Source organism: Opisthocomus hoazin, chromosome 14, assembly GCF_030867145.1.
Source record: "Opisthocomus hoazin isolate bOpiHoa1 chromosome 14, bOpiHoa1.hap1, whole genome shotgun sequence".
NCBI lineage: Eukaryota > Metazoa > Chordata > Aves > Opisthocomiformes > Opisthocomidae > Opisthocomus > Opisthocomus hoazin.
Genome location: NC_134427.1, coordinates 11,571,620 through 11,590,988, shown reverse-complemented (window position 1 = coordinate 11,590,988; position 19,369 = coordinate 11,571,620). Strand labels below are relative to the sequence as shown.

The 19,369-nt window shown below is 47.9% G+C and overlaps 1 protein-coding gene across 5 annotated transcripts in view; it reads right to left on the bottom strand.

Annotated features, from left to right (window-relative positions):
* The window catches only part of DRP2 (dystrophin related protein 2), a 31,423-nt gene extending 19,618 nt beyond the window's left edge, over positions 1–11,805 (bottom strand). For 2 of the 5 annotated variants that reach the window (XM_075435641.1, XM_075435640.1), the window contains exons 1-2: positions 11,466–11,805; positions 1,936–2,089 (exon numbers count right to left, since the gene is read on the bottom strand). In XM_075435641.1, the coding sequence (XP_075291756.1) occupies positions 1,936–2,043 (108 nt within the window). In that variant the 5' untranslated portion in view covers positions 2,044–2,089; positions 11,466–11,805. Of the gene's footprint in view, positions 1–1,935; positions 2,090–11,465 lie in introns of those variants that run through there. The other 3 variants (XM_075435643.1, XM_075435644.1, XM_075435642.1) reach the window with 3 other exon arrangements.
* Between the last annotated feature and the right edge of the window lie 7,564 nt (positions 11,806–19,369).

The window sequence follows — 19,369 nt, the reverse complement described above, 5'->3', positions numbered from 1 at the left end:
ATGTCCCAGCCCAGTACTGGGTGCCGGCACAGATGTTCTGTCCTCCTGGACCGGGTGCAAAGAGTTTGTTTTTGCCAGAAAGCTCTGGGTTGGCTCCTTGTGCCCCCCACAGTCTTGCCGCCCAGCATTGTTTCCATGCTCTCCTCCACCTACAGGGAAGGAATGAAAAGCTTGCTGTATCTCCCCCTCTCTTCCCCTCCTTCCCTGCTCGCACATCTGACTGCTGCTGCCTCTTTCTCTGGGACCAACATGGCCAGCCTCCTCTCCCCACCACCTCCCAGGCCCCACAGATGCAGCACCAGCTCCCAGACTGGAGGAGGGGCCTTCAGCAAGGCCAGGGCACAACTAAGGATGGGTTGTCTGCAGCCAGCTGGGAGCTTTCAGCACAAGCAAGGACAAGAGAGGAAGGCTGTTTCCTGGGTGGCAACACCTACACCTGTGAGGAGGGGGGCATGGCAGACCCTTTGAATGAGACAGGCTGACATTAACATTGCAGGAGCCAGCAGCCAGCTGGTGCGTAGCACCCAACACGGTGATGCCCACACAGCAGAAAGCCAGGCTCAGACAGGGACTGGGGGAAACCTGTGATGGATGTGGCCTGAGCTGAAGATGTTTGCCCCCTCCCTGGGTGCCATTTTGCAGCTCAGTGGTGGCAAGTCCCACAGGGCATCCTGGCCCAGCTCCCCTCCCCTCTCTCAGCAAATTCCACAGGGCTCTGACCCCGTCTGTAGAAGCTTGGGCTGCTCAGGCAGCTCAAGAGTGTATTTGCTTGCTCACCTTGTTCTGTCCCTCTCCCTCCTTGCTTCATCTGCTGGGCTGTTCATTAACCACCCATGCATTGTCCTGGTAGCAGCTACCTACCAGCCACTCCAGGGCCAATAAGCTCTGACTCAGCTACCGAGAGCCTGCCCCAGCTGTAAGCCCCATCCTTGCATGCTGGAGCCACTCCAGAGACAGCTCTGCCTTTCTCCTGCACACCCCAGCTCTCTGGGGCAGGATGGGTCCAGGCTGATGACAAGCCACGACAGGGAGGAATCCCAGGCTCAGCCTCTGCTCTTCATGTTTGAAGAATGATAAATAAGGAAAAGGCAGAGCCAGGGATCTCATTAGTCCTGGAAATGACACTGCCAACACCCATGGCACCTTCCATCATCACGGTCTTGCAAGTGAGAGGTACCCTGGGGCCAACAGCTACAGGCAGCAAAGGGGAAGCTATGCTCTAGCAGAGATAAGGCAGCTTTTACTCAGCCTTGCTGTCCTGGGTGACCCAGGACAAGGTGCTAAACCGGCTTGTGACAGCTCGGTGCAGAACACAGGAAGCTTTGCAGACAGCTGCCAGCACACCTTTCTGTTCTCCTCCACTCTGCCCTGCCATTTAGCCAGGGATCCCAGAGACCTCTGCTCAGCTTCAGCGAGGAGCCTGGCTTGCTGGCTCAGACACCCTGGGGAGAAAGGAGGAGGGAGACCAGCAATGTGAGCACCTATTCACTGTTCCTCAAGACAACTAGATTAGAAAGAGGTCAGACTCCTCCCTCTGTCTTACAGCATTCGCCAGGGGCTTATTTCCAAGCTCTTCTCTGCAACCAGGAAGATTAGAAACCTACTTTTTCAGCAAAAGCTGATGTTCTTCCAAGTTTCCAGGAAAAACGTAAACCCAACCAAATACACAAGAGCTGTTAACAGTGGCCTCTTCCTCTTTATTTTGAAGGAAGCTTGAAATGAAGCTCTGCAGGTTGTCTTTCGCTCTACTTTGGGAAAAACTTTGCAGCCAAAACGCTTGAGGAGTGCTAACGCTCTCATTAAGTGCAAGCCGATGAGGGGCTGGAGCTAACAGCTTTCCCTGCCACCAGGAACAGAGGTCCTGGTTTGCTCCACAGACGTTTGCAACCACTGCAAAAAGCTGCCATGAGAAAGGCTCCCAGACCCAGCTCTTACCTGAGATAGCGGGTGGGCAGCGCTGCTGTGCTGCACCTGGTCTGTGACATGCCACTCAGGGCATCGTGGGAGGACATAGGGCCATTCCTGCATCACCAGGGGCTGCATCAGAACCGCTGCTCATGGGGACGGAGACAGCTCTGGGCACAAGCACCTGAAAAGCAGCGTGAGAGTCCCTGGGTCAGCTTGCACCTCCTCATGGAGCTGACCCCCTTCCCAGCTGCCTAGTGTGCTGCCTTCACTAAGGCCGAAGAGTAAAAGGATGCATTTAAAAAAAATATTTGTACTAATGTTGCAATATTTTTTCATGTAAATGTCCAACTCTTTTTTGCATCTAGTTATACAATTTGCTGTAATAATATCCTGTATTAGTGAGTCCCACATATGATGTTGCAGTTTTAAAAAAGGTTGGGTTTCTTGCACTACAAGAGATGCCCATGGTTTAAAGGAAGAGGGGAGAGAGGATCTCACTGTCATCACCACTTATGTTTAGACATAATAGACATATCCCCATAACAGACAATATTTTAAAATATTTTTTTTCCTTTTATGTTCAGAAGGAAAATTGCCGAAAGCCTCAGTCCCCCATATATGCATCTCACTATCAGCTGCCTTTTTATGAGCTGTTACTCATTATGAGTTATAAAATTCCCTTTTTTATTCTGTTTTTAAAACTCTATGACCCATAAAGCCACTTAGTAGTGGCCCCTTGTCTATTCTATGCTTCTGAAATGCAACCTCTGGTCACATCACGGCTTTTTTTTGTTGTTGTTTGAACTCTGAATAAGGTAAAATACTGATTTATCCCACTGCCAGCATGATCCTAGCTTTACAGAAAGCCATGAGAAAATAAAGCCCAGAGAAAACAGTGCAAGGTAATATTTACATGAATCTGGTAAATTTTTAGAACTGAAGCACAATCCCACACCTCTACATTTGGCCAGTGGCAGTGCTGTGAAAACGGTTGAGTACCAACACATTCACAGCAGGCTGGAGACCTAACACACAAAAGCTGTGAACACCATGCACCTTCCATGCTGGCACCTTCTGTGTGGGAACAATCACTGGACGTCTGCAATTTTAGAGGGGGACTCTGGCAAAAGTGAGTTTGACTGAGAGACTGTGTTGGAACCTGTGTCTTTGCCTGTATCAGAGTCAGCACATCTAAGGTCAGATGAGCAAATCAAGAGTGATGCTTGGATAGTGCCTGTGATGGGTCAAGAGGCGGTGCTGAGAGACTGTGCTGTCTCCTGTCCCACCCACTGCCTAACTTAGAGATTCCTTTCCTGCTTTTAGAGGGAAGCTATCATCTGGCTCCAGCAGTCATACCTCCTGTCCAAGCAGAGATGTGGCTGCTTCCAAGGTACTGGTACAGAGGAACATTGCTGGAAGAAGGTCATTGGCTCCTTCACACCCAGTTCACTTAGACCACCTGAGAAACTTCCTGCTTGGTCATGGCAGGGCAGGAGTAGGCAGTGCAACCTGCACAGCCAGCAATCATGCTGGACAGATGGACGAGGAGAAAGACCGCAGGCCCTGGTACTCACTGCCCATCTCTCACGCTTTCACATCCCTCACTCCCCTGCTTGAGCTTTCACTGCCTCTCCCCCCTCCATTACACACATTAAGAGAACAGCTTATGCTGTTATGATTTTTTTAATCCCTTAGCAATTTCTACAGCCATAATTCTCTCCCTCTCCAGCAGAACAGCCTGTGCTGAGCTCTCCAACATCCTGATAATCCAAGGTCTTGTCCTCTATCCCTCCTGCCATTTGCACAAACGAACATCGCAGACTGTATATCACAGCACCCTCACCCTGCTCCTTTCCCTGTGCAAGCAGTGTTATTGGGACACATTAATAGTTATAAACTCCAGGATCTTCAAAGTCTTGTGGCGCAAATTCTTCTCATACAACTCATGTGGTGGTACAGTGGATTATTTCTGGTTTTGACAGAAATTGTATTTCTCCAGTGCTTGTCATATTTGTGATCTGAGCTGCCCCTGATCCTCCAAATAACCTCTAGATGAGGCTCAGTTTGGCAGAGGTGCAATTCTCACGGCATGAACAGTTACCTTGCCTCAAAGCCGTCACCAGAGGAACACCATTCTGCTCTGTTGCATGGCTGGAAAATGTATGGCTTTCGCCGATGAAGTTCTGCGACGTCTCATTGCAGCTGCCAACCTAAGGCCTCAGTTCTTCTGCTGTGCAATGTAATTGCAGTGATGTGTGCTGGCCAGGCAGGTTCACCCAGCCCTCCAACACCACACACAGGGCCTCTCTGTTCCCAGGCATTTCCCAACACAGCCTGGTCTCTTGTTCCTCCCACCTGTGCTGCAGAACAAGAGCAATACTGGGAAGGTCACTAGCTCTGATCTTACTGCATTTTTCTCAAGGATAAGTCTCCATGCACAGGATGGGTGCAGTTCTGGAGACAGAGAAGGGTAAACCATGTCCTGCGGGTATCCACGTGTCAGATGTGGTGGGTCTCCATGCTCTCTACTAGCATTATGGAAATAAGAGCAGCCCTTGCCTCACTTCCTCAGTGCTGGGCCCCTGAACTCCTACAGTGAAGACAAGGTCCATCAGGACACAGAGCCATGGCACAAGGAAACTAAAGACTGCCCGAGGCAGCAGTCAAAGGACAAGACTGATCTGGAAAGCTAAGTGTCACGCACAGGCCACTACCTCAGCAATACCTTGCTGACACTGGAATCTTACTGCAGGTTTGATGGCAATGGCTCAGCTGTTCTTTGCCACTCTGCAATAACAAAGACAAAGCCCAGATGTGGAGAACCCAAGATAATGTGGAAATAACTCAGCTGCCCAGCAGCCAGCACACAGGAGGACACTCAGTGGGAGAGAGAGGCAGCCAGATGGTGAGGCACAACTGCAAGCAAACCAACAACTACATATGGCTCAACATCCAGATGGAGATTGGTGACAAGTGGTGTCCCTCAGGGGTCTGTATTGGGACAAGTACTGTTTAAGATCTTCATCAATGACAAGGACAGTGGGATCAAGCGCACCCTCAGCAAGTTTGCAGATGACACCAAGCTGAGTGGTGCAGTCAATATGCCTGACGGATGGGATGCCATTCCAGAGGGACCCGGACAAGCTTGAGAATTGGGCCTGTGTGAACCTCATGAGGTTGAACAAGGCTAAGTACAGGGTCCTGCACCTGCAGGGCAACCCCCAGTATCAGTGCAGGCTGGGGGATGAAGGGATTGAGAGCAGCCCTGCGGAGAGGGATTTGGGGGCACTGGTGGATGAAAAGCTGGACTTGAGCCACCAGTGTGCACTCACAGCCCAGGAAGCAAACTGTATCCTGGGCCACATCCAAAGCAGCATGGCCAGCAGGTGAAGAGAGGTGATTCTGCCCCCCTAGCCTGCTCTGGTGAGACCCCACCTGGAGTCCTGCATCCAGCTCCAGAGCCCTCAGCACAGGAAAGACATGAAGCTGTTGGACTGGGTCCAGAGGAGGCCACAAAAGTGATCCGAGGGCTAGAACACCTCTCCTATGAGGAAAGGCTGAGAGAGTTGGGGCTGTTCAGCCTGGAGCAGAGAAGGCTCTGTGGAGACTTTATTGTGACCTTTGAATACTTAAAGGGGGCTTCTAAGAAAGATGGGGATAGCCTTTTTAGCAAGGCCTGTAGCAATAGGCCAAGTGGTAATAATTTTAAACCAAAATAGGGTAGATTTAGACCAGATGTAAGGAAGACTTTTTTTTACAATTAGGGTAGTGTAACACTGGAACAGGTTGCCCACAGAGGTGGTACATGCCCCATCACTGGAAACTTTCAGGATCAGATTGGACAGGGCTCTGAGCAGCCTGATCTAGTTGAAGATGTCCCTGCTTATTGCTGTGGGGTTGAACTAGATGACCTTCAAAGGTGCCTTCCAACCCTAACCATTCTATGATATGATCCCTTGCCAAATTCCCTGCTATTACAGGAAGCATGCAAGGAGAAATGCTCTTGATCTGCTCTGCTCCTTTGCTGCGGCTAACAAAATAGCTCCAACTCTTGCACTTTAGTGCTTCAGTATGACACTGTTTCTGGGTGCTGCAGCATGTGGAGTAGTTATGTTGTGGATGCTTCCTGGCTAAATGTCTATTGCCTGCTGCCTATGCCTGTCAAGAACCGAACTCGTGACCCATCTTGCTTCTTGCATACTAGCATTCACACTCTGTGCTCTGGTCTAGGTTGGTGCTGGAGACTTGGTGTGCTACAGCCAAGGGACAACATCAATCGAAAAATATTTCAGTGTTGGCAACTAAAACTACCATCTCTGCAGCCTGCTGCAAGGCTCTACTTGAAAAGGAGCTGGAAAATCCTCCTTTGGAGGACTCTTGGAGCAATGTCATCAGGCAGTCCAAACACATTTAAAGCAAGGTTGATCCCCTGGGTGCGTTTCTGTGCAAGAAGGAAAAACTTCTAAGCCCATGTGAGCAGAAGCAGGTGAGAATTTCCACAGGACGACATTGCAAGGAGCAGTCTTATAGTCACCACAGAGCAGGCACTGGGACACTGCACCTGTGCAGTGAAGAGAGCAAGGACTGAAACCTTTCCCACTGCTGTCTCACCTGGTCTTCGCTGGAGGTCCTCATTCCAGGCCCAAAGGCGATCAGACCCTGCCTTAGAAGGATCAGGTACAACCTTGTTACATGATGCTGTTTTGAACCCGCCTACACGAAAAGCACCCAACACTTGCCTCTGCTCTTAGTACACGTTAAGAAGCAAAGCATTAGACGTTTCACAGTGCTGTGTTATAGTTTCCAAACACTTTAGTAACCAAGGCACAACTGTTTAGCCTAGTTGGAGACCATGACGATCCTCTATTTGCAAAATAAGAGAGCCAAAAATCTCGATATTACATTTCAACAGTTGAATGCTTGGGCATTAAGGTGTATTCAAAACAAAAGTTGCCTTTTTCCTCTTCCTACATGAACTGCATCTGTTACAAATTCAGCACTGGAGAGCCTGGCTCACCGCACTGCTTTCCAGGCAGTCTGACAAAGGCAGCTGGAACAGCCTTTGCTCAACCAGTTCTGCTTCAGCTCTGCCGCACAACTTACTGCTCTGCTCAGTGATCTCTGCACTCTTCCCACTTACAGACCCGTTGCAGCAGCAATGCTGGCTGGCCGGAGAGGCAGGACTCAGGAGCACAGGCTATGTCCCTTCTCCATCCCAGACAACAGTGAGATGACAGCTTGCCACCAGTGCACACACTGAAGAGTGTATTTCTTCCATTTTGCTGCATTTGTTTAAAATCATCATGATACAAACCCAGATCCAAACTCTCCCAGACATCAAGGGAATTCACACTGCAGCTGACCCGCATCGTTAAAGGTAACCCCCAGGATTAGGGACCTGCCACGGAAGCTAGTGTCCAATGTCGGATGTGGCATTTCTGGCTCTCTACCACATATAACAGCAGCAAATACAGCATATAGGTCAAGAGGTCTCTCAATCACAAGGCTTATGCTTTGAATTGCTAATTTTCTCCAAAACGTTCTTTCTGGGCTGAAACTTTCCACTTCAGTCCTTGGCCTATAAGGAAAAAAATATGGCAACATTTTGAGGCAAAATGATCAGCCTTTATCTCATGAGGGGAATGGAAACACAAACAACTTCCCTTCTGTTGGAAATGTTAATGACTTTGTTGTTGTTTAACTTACTGTACAAGAGAAGTAATAATATTTCAGCTCAGCATGCTCGGTGTCCTTTAAGGGGAAAGGTGGGAGGCTTGTGGATATTTCAAGGTTCAGCTCCCATGTAGATATTAACAAAGGAAGCATTCCCAAGCTGGCAGACAGCAGGACTCCTGTGACAGCGCAATAGCACATCCTGTTCCAGCAAAAATTGTTTTCTGCATGTGTAAGAAAATAGTTTAAGCCTGAGATCGAGGACCAGCAGACCTAATTCCCAAGACCCCACTAGGTCAAGATTTGGTGAGAGAGAAGGAAGAGATTCCAGTGGAACAAAGACTTCAAGCGTACAAACAACACAACTCCCTCTTAAAGCATGGGCCCTTAGTCTCCATCTCTTTACAAACCAGGAACATATACCCAAACACACTCCTTAGAAAAATCACCCCAACAGTCTTCTGGTTCTCACTTGCTTACATGCACAAGGAAAGGGGAAAAGGACTTCCACAAGAGTGGGCATTTACAACCCTGTCATCCAAGGGCTAAAAAAGCCAGATGTCAAAGCTGCAGCTGGGCTTCACACTGCACTTCCACGTAAGTACCAGTTCCCCTTCATTAATTAGAATGAAGAGTCCTTCAGTTAGGCAGTTGTCCTTACGAAGTAACATAAAACCTTTGCTGTACCTGGTAGTGAGCAAGTGGCACAGAAGATGCCTTATTCACTGAGGGTGGGTGAAGTGGGGCACTCTCATATCTCATGAGCTACACTCTTAAATGACCCCTTAGACTTTGAGCTCATACAAAAATGTTATTTTAATTCAATGGATAAATAGGTGCCACAGGTCCTAATAAAGATGCAGCTTCTCTTCTGCTGGCTCACTCGGTCTCCATTTGCCCAGGCAATAGTACATGCACATGCACACAAAAGCTCAAGTTGAAAAAATTCACCAGTTAGTTTTGTATTAGGAAACTGGGGCAATGATGTCCACTGCTAACCAGGTAGCTGCGGGTGCATGCCCACAACAAGGCCATGCAGAACTGACTGCTCCTCTCTCTGCTTAAAAAAAAATCTGGGAATTTATTTAGGAAGATTGAAACCTAGCTTTCTTTCACACGCCATTTCAGACTCCCAGCTGGGTTTTAAGCTGCTCTCTCCAAAACTCACTTTGCCTAGGAATTCTTCCCATCGCTTCTCCTCTTCCTCCTTCGATTAGACAAGTACTACAAATAATTACCCGAGCACCTTGAGGACCCAGCTGTAAACACACAGCCCTGCTAGACACAGAGAAATTGCTGTCTGAGAGACCCGACAGACAAAGGAGCAGGGGGAAGCAGCAAACATCCTCCAACCTCCCAAAAGGGACAGGGTGAGCCGGGGGGAAGAATAACTTGCCTAATGACCAAAAGAAGATTGCCCCAACTGTAAAAATTGAACCCAGTTCTTCAGAAACTTAGACACGTCCTGCAGCCCTGAAACCAGCCTATTTAAACTCACTAAAAATCCTGAGTCTTGTCTTCGTCTTTCCCCTCTGAGACCCTGAGCTTTCCCTTCCCTGCTGTTAGAGGCAGGAAATGAGTCTTGCTGTGTTGTGAAAAATGCATCACCCACCTGCCATAGTGGGAAGAGCACACACACCACACAGTGATAGCCAAAGTAATGCTGTGCTAACTTTTGGCTTCCTTGACACTGCGTTTCTCATTCTCAGTATCAAACTACTGTCTGTTTCTCTGTACTGAATATTCTGCCTTGCCCCCAACAAGCTTGTCTTTATAATAAACTCCCAGTCAAATCACGGGGTTCTCTGGCCATGTATTTTATAAGCAGCCTGTGAGCCACATGAAGTCGCATTTCCTTTCCTTTCTTGATATGTATCAGAGAAACCTTATTCTTATGCTAAGGGAAACAGCAAAGGGAAATGGGATGTAGCTATTTTGGCTCAATTCTGAAAAGCTCAGTTTCATCTTTATACACCTGTGAAAATGAGGATTTTTTGACAATTGAATTTCTTCTGATCAGTATGTCTTGTTTCATGAGACTTACAATTCCTCTTTTATGCTTTTATCATAGGCATCCAGCCTAAAGTGGAGGCCTTGAATATATTTCTCAAAATAGCATTATGATCAGAAATTCAACATACATCTCTGGAACTCAGGGCTTTTGTTTGAATGCATTCATCCAATCCCTCCCCTAACTCACTTTGTTTAGTTTTGAAAAGAGTCACTCCAACAGGAGCAGTCCCACTCACAGTTACAGTACTGGCCAATTTCAGTGAGTAGGATTGATCTATCTCAGGTATTAATCCAGAGAGAGATAGTCCCCATCTTAGTTTCTTCAATTAACACAGAGGACCTGAACGCAGCATCGCATCACAGCACCCACCTCAACACATTTGTATCCCAGTGCTCCAGGTACCCACGTTCCTGGGCACAGTGCTGTAAAACAAGATAGTTTGAAACTGCACGTCTATAGTCTGGTCCCTCTCCGGAATGCCATTACACACCTGTTGTCACCAGAGCCCTGCCTGGCCATCCCTGCAGCAGCAGAGAAAGCAGCTTTCAGCATGGGAAACTGGCAGGGGAGGATGCGAGATGGCACCAGAGCCATGGCAGGCACATGCGCTGCACACGGCTGCCAGAAGAACGGAAACCCTCCCGGCGCAACTGAGCCTTGTAGCTGGGACTTCACACAGTGTGTTGCTGTAGGGTACTATGGCGAGGCAATAAAAGCCATTAAAGAGAATGATCAAGCCAGAAATCTTACAGCTCCAGAGAGATCAGTGAGCAGCAGAAGCAGAGAAGGTGTGAAGGACCTTGGATTAGGGCACAGGTAAAACTGACTGACAAAGATTTGACTAGAGATTTTTTTTCGACCCTAAAAACCAAAACCCAAACAAACATGAGTTTCTTCCACAGACAGCACAGCATTTAAAAGTGTGGGAGTAATTGCTCCATACCCCTGTCACTGCATACAGGCAATCTCAGCTTTGAGACCCCATGAATACAGTGCTGGCAATTCTACCAGCAGAGCTCTATGCATACAATGCCACGCCGGAGGGAAGACTGAAGGGTACGGGCTGGACTGTGGACCAGTAACAAGCTGTTGTGCAAAGTGGCACTAAATCTTGGTGAACCACTGCCCAGGCTGCCCTGTCTGGCATGGAGATGGAGGCGGACTGCTGAGCCCCGGGGAGCAGGAAAGGTCCTATGGCTACTGCGGGTGGTTCTGCAGCCGGTCAGGGCTGCCTGCATCAAAGGGAAGGTCAGTGGTGGCAATATAAAGCCTTAAGAGAGGAGGAGGAGGAGGAATGAGTAAAAAGGACTGGGAAGAAGCTGGGGGGTGGGGCAGACACAAAGGAGCAAGGCTGGACTGGACTGAATGAAAAGGGCAGAGCTGGGACTAGAGTCTAATCCCAGCTTATCACTCGAGAAGTATTTGGGTCCCTGCCTTGCCCTGATGTCTAATCCTCCCAGAAGGATGCTTAGAAGGCCACCATGTATCCTGCCCAGAGCAGTCCTTCAGCTCAGGCAAAAACAGTGCCAGGGTAGATAAGCCTGTGCAAAGAGTCAAAAAAATTGTAAAATTAGGATGCTGGCTACTATTGTTTGCCTTGGGAATCCACATCACTTACTGGTTCCCAGCCTCTCCCTTGTGGAAACAATCTTGGCTACCTCTCTTGTTCCCACTGTGTCCCCCCGACACCCTTCGTTTCTTCTCTGCAAGTTTCCTCACCCATACATACATGGGCAGTGTTACTGCGAGGGGATATACACATGCACGCACGCCCAAAGAACGTATTTCCGAGGTTTATCATCCATCAGTATTTTCCCCTTTTCCAGCCCAGGCAGGATCTGAGTGGGAAACAAATTTTGTCATGGCCTACCTTCTGAGTCCACCAGGTCTGAGATGCAGGGGCTGTGGCTGCTGGGCTTCAGGAGCAGGGACTGGGGCTGCCTCTGTGAATCAGCAAAGGAGTCCCTGTGACAGGGATGCATGCTGAGGCTGAGCGCTGCTGTCTGCACACTCCCTGCCTCTCCTCCTCCACCGCCCGTGTTGCTGTGTTGCTATGCAATCACATCAGCAGGAGTAACAGCATCTCTCCAAGCCTGCAAAGAGATACCCTTGACTCGGCAAACGCAGGAGGAACAAGGACGATCCCACAAAGTGCCTGGCCCTTTGGAGGTCTCCTCAGCTAGCAATCGATCCAGAGGAGGGGAGGGAGAAGAGTGGAGATGCAAAGACAGACACACGCACAGGAGGAGGAGGAGACAAAATACACATGGAGATGGAGAGAGAAAAGGGAGGGGGGGGAGAGATGCAAACGCACAAAAGGCGCTGTAGTCTGACCTCCGGAGACCTGACACAGGCTGCTGGGCTCAGACACGCTTCCCGCTGCTTGCCGACATGTCCCCACTGCCTTTCAGGACTGGAGGCTCTCATTTTAGATTAGATATGGCCATGCATCTGCTTGAAAATGCCAGACATTTTCACCTCCTTTCTTAACCGCAATTTGGGTGTCTGGCATAAGATTATTAACTTAAAAATAGCCCATTCTAAAATTAAAGTTAAGGAGCAAAAATAGGATAATCATTTAATTTCAGACATGCTTCCTATTCTTCTTACAAAAGAAAAATAAGTAAAGGAAGAGCCAGTTCTCCAAGCTGCAGAGAAATCCTGATCCAAGATTTTTTAAATGTCACAGTATCTTGTCTGAGCTTATGAGAAACAGAAGGATTTGAGCTGCTAACTTGGCTGAGGACATAAGCAGACCTGGAGTTCGGATTTCAGTCCGTACAAAACAAGTAGCTTGCAGTTCTTCAGATCATTGCACCCAAGGATTTTAAACTGTTCAAGATGCAACTAATGTTACTCCAATATCACACAAAAAGAAACTGAGTTAAATGACTTTGTCAGAAAAGGGATTCAAATCTGATCCCAGCCCTGTGCCTTAGCCACTAGACTGTCTTAGCCTCTCCCTGGGAAAATTAAAACTTGGGAAACATGATCTTCCTGGTTCCTGACAGAACAAACTATAATGAACCTTAACCCTTCTTTTCCAAGAACTGACAGACTGAAGATGTTAATTTTCGACTCATACAGTCATGTTCTACAGAAATATCACTGCTGTTTATAAAGATTGCCCATTTTCACACATCTATTCCTCAGAAACGGCAGGTTGGGTGTACCTCAAAAAGCAGGTTCTCTTGGCTCATTCAGCCCCAGCAAATGGGTAGGTAACAACAGCTTCACAATTCCACTACATTTCTGAAAATCATTTCTGGTCAAGACACCTCTCTTGCAGCAACGGAAAAGGCAACTGGAAAACTATTTGCAGTGGCACAGGGCTTCCCATGGGCTGTGCATTGATGAACGTCGGTCAGGAAATGCTGTCGCACAGAGCAGCAGTGTCCAACCCACCTCAGCTGCCTGCTGCTGTGGCCCGTGTAGTGAGGAGGCCAAGTCTACCTTTCAGCCAGTTTTGGGACCCTAAGAACAAAACTTTCTAATCCCACACACCATTGTTACAAGGTAGATCTGAACAGATCAAAAACTTTCCACAGAATATGGAAAGAGGGACAGGCCACTTGGGAAGAATACAGGAATGTCGCCAGAGCACGCAGAGATGCAACGAGGAAGGCCAGGGCCCACCTGGAATTAAATCTGGCAAGGGATGTTAGAAACAGCAAGAAGGGCTTCTTCAAGTACATCAGCAGCAAATGGAAGACCAGGGACAATGTGGGGCCGCTGCTGAATGAGGTGGGTGTCCTGGTGATAGAGGATGCAGAGAAGGCAGAGCTACTGAATGCCTTCTTTGCTTCAGTCTTCAGTGCTAAGACTGGCCCTCAGGAATCCCAGGCCCTGGAGGTAAGAGGGGAAGCCTGTGGAAAGGATGACCTTCACTTGGTCAAGGAGGATTGTGTGAGAGATCATTTAATGAATCTGGATGCCCACAAAACCCCGAGCCCCAATGGAATGCACCCACAGGTGCTGAGGGAGCTGGCGGACGTCATTGCTGAGCCACTCTCCATCATCTTTGAGAGGTCCTGGAGGACAGGAGAGGTGCCCGAGGACTGGAGAAAGGCCAATGTCACTCCAATCTTCAAAAAGGGCAAGAATGAGGACCCAGGGAACTACAGGCCGGTCAGCCTCACCTCCATCCCAGGAAAGGTGCTGGAGCAGCTCATTCTAGAGGTCATCATCAAGCAAGTGGAGGAAAAGAAGGTTATCAGGAGTAGGCAGCATGGATTCACCAAGGGGAAATCATCCCTGACCAATCTGATAGCTTTCTACGATGGCATGACTGGCTGGGTAGATGAGGGGAGAGCTGTAGTTGTTGTCTACTTAGACTTCAGCAAGGCTTTTGACACTGTCTCCCATAACATCCTCCTAGGGAAGCTCGGGAAGTGTGGGCTGGATGAGTGGTCAGTGAGGTGGATTGAGAACTGTCTGAGTGGCAGAACTCAGAGGGTTGTCATCAGTGGCACTGAGTCTAGCTGGAGGCTGGTAACTATTGGTGTCCCCCAGGGGTCAGTACTGGGCCCAGTCTTGTTTAACTTCTTCATCAACGACCTGAATGAAGGGACAGAGTGTACCCTCAGCAAGTTTGCTGATGACACAAAACTGGGAGGAGTGGTAGATACACCAGGAGGCTGTGCTGCCATTCAGCAAGACATGGACAGGCTAGAGAGCTGGGCAGAGAGGAACCTGATGAGGTTCAACAAGGGCAAATGCAAGGTCCTGCACCTGGGGAGGAACAACCCCAAGCACCAGTACAGGCTCGGGGCAGACCTGCTGGAGAGCAGCTCTGCGGTGAGGGACCTGGTTGTCCCAGTGGATGACAGGTTGACCATGAGTCAGCAGTGTGCCCTGGTTACCAAGAAGCCCAGTGGGATCCTGGGGTGCATGAAGAGTGTGGCCAGCAGGTTAAGGGAGGTTCTCCTTCCCCTCTACTCTGCCCTGGTGAAGCCCCATCTGGAGTGCTGTGTCCAGTTCTGGGCTCCCCAGTTCAAGAAAGATGAGGAGCTACTGGAGAGAGTCCAGTGGAGGGCTACGAAGATGATAAGGGGACTGGAGCATCTGTCCTACAAGGAAAGGCTGAGGGAGCTGGGCTTGTTTAGCCTGGACAAGAGAAGGCTGAGAGATAATCTTATAATCGCTTAGAAATCTCTTATGGATGGGTCTCAAGAGGATGGGGCCAGACTCTTTTCAGTGGTGCCCAGCAACAGGACAAGGGCAACAGGCACAAACTGAAGCATAGGAAGTTCCATCTGAACACGAGGAAGAACTTCTTCACTCAGAGAGTGACAGAGCACTGGAACTGTCCGCCTAGAAGGGTTGTGGATTCTCCTTCTCTGGAGATATTCAAAACCTGTCTGGATAAGGTCCTGTGGAGCCTGCTCTAGGTGATTCTGCTTTGGCAGGGGGGCTGGACTAGATGACACAGAGAGGTCCCTCCCAACCCCTATCATTCTGTGATTCTGTGAATTTCTAGGTCACCAATTTAAACCTGGAGAAGGCAGTCAAAATGCAGTTTATCTGCAGTAAAATACATTTGAGAGAGTCCTCAAGAAACCATTGTGCTCCTCATAGTGGTACCAGCTAGACAACCTTCAGCAGGTGGGTGACTGACCCCGAGGAACCTCTCCTTTCATCCTAGGCAGATGAACCAGTAGTCAGGAGCAGAGTCCATCAGCACATATTGAGGCAAGATGCACAGAAACCTCACTGTAAGGAGATTTTTAAATAGCAGCCTCCTCATAGCTGGTTCCAAAAGGAGCAACACTGAATATTTCGAGTACCAAACCAAGAACACGTACTCATTCCACACACCTTCTGCTTTTAAAAGCTTCTTCAACAGCTTCTGCTCCACAACAGCTGTACTAATGCAACAAAACTCATTCTGAAAAGCTGTATTTAGGCCGAAAAAAATAGATATGGATAGGAAGACAGAAATGAGCAGAGTCTCTGGTGGACTATTTTTGTGCATACACACACACAAATAAGTTCAGGGTTAAGTAAGGAGAATGAGGGGGATAAAACCAACAGAGTGCTGGAAAGGCTATCCAGGCAACTCCAAACACACTATTCTACAGAGAGACGTGACCAAATTCAACTGCAGCGTGCATCTGTCACCAACGGTATCTATAAGGGACATGACAACATGGATAAACAAAGTGAATACCTATCAAGCCAAGTTACACATGCACATGTGACAGACATCAGCACAGAGACACTAACAGACAGCACAAACCACAAAACCAAGGTGCTTTGCAGCACCTGAATCCTAAATTATTGATAGTTTAGGGACAGCAAAATGCAGCAGAAAAAAAATGTCGTGCCAGTTTAGCTTAGATTTTGAGGAAAATCAGAATCTCTGGTGAAAGATTTGCTCCCAAGGCTGGGAGCATCTTCGTAAGTCCCCCAATACCTTCTCTTTAAAGGATATAATTAGGAAAAACAGCTGAGCAATTCAGAACTCAAAGAAAATCAGGGAGACAAAATCAGATTTGTCATAAACATAGGCTTTCACATAAGCACTACAACTTTTTAAAGTGTATGGGAAGGAATCTAGGACAGGATGCTAAAATTTGTGTGCTTTGAGTTCTGAAAATAACTTAAAAAAAAAATTCTCCCAAGGAACTCCAAGAACCCAGCTTCCAGATGACACAGTGATACCTATCATATGCCTTTCCCTAACAAAATATTTCAGACATATATATTTTACTAAATAGCAAATATGTACCTGTTAGCAAAATTAAGAATCTTTACCCACCCAACAGCAACATCTCGACATGCACAATGCTGCATCCATGGGCCCCGATGGAATGCATCCACGAATGCTGAGGGAGCTGGCGGATGACATTGCTGAGCCACTCTCCATCATCTTTGAGAGGTCCTGGAGGACAGGAGAGGTGCCCGAGGACTGGAGAAAGGCCAATGTCACTCCAATCTTCAAAAAGGGCAAGAAGGAGGACCCAGGGAACTACAGGCCGGTCAGCCTCACCTCCATCCCAGGAAAGGTGATGGAGCAGCTCATTCTAGAGGTCATCATCAAGCAAGTGGAGGAAAAGAAGGTTATCAGGAGTAGGCAGCATGGATTCACCAAGGGGAAATCATCCCTGACCAATCTGATAGCTTTCTACGATGGCATGACTGGCTGGGTAGATGAGGGGAGAGCAGTGGATGTTGTCTACCTAGACTTCAGCAAGGCTTTTGACACTGTCTCCCATAACATCCTCCTAGGGAAGCTCGGGAAGTGTGGGCTGGATGAGTGGTCAGTGAGGTGGATTGAGAACTGGCTGAATGGCAGAACTCAGAGGGTTGTCATCAGTGGCACTGAGTCTAGCTGGAGGCTGGTAACTATTGGTGTCCCCCAGGGGTCAGTACTGGGCCCAGTCTTGTTCAACTTCTTCATCAACGACCTGGATGAAGGGACAGAGTGTACCCTCAGCAAGTTTGCTGATGACACAAAACTGGGAGGAGTGGTAGATACACCAGGAGGCTGTGCTGCCATTCAGCAAGACATGGACAGGCTAGAGAGCTGGGCAGAGAGGAACCTGATGAGGTTCAACAAGGGCAAATGCAAGGTCCTGCACCTGGGGAGGAACAACCCCAAGCACCAGTACAGGCTCGGGGCAGACCTGCTGGAGAGCAGCTCTGCGGTGAGGGACCTGGTTGTCCCAGTGGATGACAGGTTGACCATGAGTCAGCAGTGTGCCCTGGTTACCAAGAAGCCCAGTGGGATCCTGGGGTGCATGAAGAGTGTGGCCAGCAGGTTAAGGGAGGTTCTCCTTCCCCTCTACTCTGCCCTGGTGAAGCCCCGTCTGGAGTGCTGTGTCCAGTTCTGGGCTCCCCAGTTCAAGAAAGATGAGGAGCTACTGGAGAGAGTCCAGTGGAGGGCTACGAAGATGATAAGGGGACTGGAGCATCTGTCCTACAAGGAAAGGCTGAGGGAGCTGGGCTTGTTTAGCCTGGACAAGAGAAGGCTGAGAGATAATCTTATAATCGCTTAGAAATCTCTTAGAGTCCAGCGGAGGGCTACTAGAGCATCTGTCCTATGAGGAAAGGCTGCGGGAGCTGGGCTTGTTCAGCCTGAAGAAGAGAAGGCTGAGGGGGGACCTAATAAATGTTTATAAATATCTCAAGGGTAGGTGTCAGGAGGAAGGGCCCAAACTCTTTTCAGTGATGCCCAGCAACAGCAGAAGGGGCAACGGGCACAAACTCAAGCATAGGACGTTCCATCTGAACATGAGGAAGAACTTCTTCACTCTGAGGGTGACGGAGCCCTGGAACAGGCTGCCCAGGGAGGTTGTGGAGTCTCCTTCTCTGGAGATATTCAAGACTCGCCTGGACAAGGTCCTCTGCAGCCTACTGTAGGTGACTCTGCTTCGGCAGGGGATTGGACTGGGTGACCCACAGAGTTCCCTTCCAACCCCTACCATTCTGTGATTCTGTAATGTTGAATACAGTGTACAAATATGCAATAGATAAAAATCAAGCTAGGTTTTATAAGGCATGAACATGAAATTGAAATCACATTCTGATTTACACCAGAATTGTGCCCATTAAAACACTGGAGTTTAATCAACTTAAAACATTGAAACAGATTCCAGTTTACACTTGTGACATCAGAATCAGCCACACTCACTAAACATACAAAGTCACAATATGCAGAATACCTAGAATGGAAATGCATTTGCTGAAAATGACTGTTGAAAACTGTGCTATATGGAGATACACTAAAAGTATTCTTCATGTGAAAATTTTAAAAAGCTAGAAGTACAGGCTGTGTCTGGCCTTACCCCGAAGTCTATTACTTTCTCTTTATTCAAAGTCAATATTAATTTGGCCAAATCACGCATCCATAACACTAAGTATCTTGCATTACCAACCAATAAAAACATTAACTAAAATTCTAGCATTTGCATTTTCAACACAATACTTCAGGTGTTGATACAGTTAAATGCTATTACTTTTACATTTTTCTTCCCATAACCTCCCACCCATTACCTTCCTCTTCCAAAATAGTCCTTATCACAGCAGATTGTTTCCCAAAATGTGCACTCTCCTCTTCAAACACTGAAACTTCTCTGCTTTGAATTCTCACATCTCCTGAAAGGGGAGGATCATCTTCCCTCTTGTACAGAAGAGGAAGTGTTACCATCCTTTGGAAACTTTGTTAGATTCTTTCCCTTTCTGAATAAAGCTCAAATTTATCAATTCATCCTAATTAAAGTATTTTAGAGAATGATGCTTTACCTAAGAACCTAGAATGTAGACTGTGCAAGGAAGATTACAACTTACTAGTGTAGAATAAATTTTCAAAAATCCCTTATATAGAGTACTACCAAGAACGTGCACATAGAATGCAAAGTACAGCTTCAGGGAGCACGGTGCAGCAGCAGCAAGGCAGGCAGAGGGTTAGAGCATGTTCATACACCTGTATTCAACTGATCTTTGCCTTGCAAAAAGTGCTGTGGCATTTTGTCAAGCAACCTCTGATGAGGAACACATGACATTTCGAGCAGACAAGCAGCTGATAGAGCCTGATGAGCTTAATTCCCAAACTAGTGTTGGAGAAGCAGTTGGAGGTTGTGAAGTTCCTACATGTGGAAACAAGTCATTGATATCCTAACAGCCTCCAAACCCCAAATACCTGAATCAAAGAACAGAGCTAAGCATTGACTGAGAATATATACAGAAGTGCATCCCTGCTAAAAGGAGAATACAGGAAGAGACAAAAAAAGACCACTTTTCCTAGAGCCGTACTCTAATAGTGTCCGCATG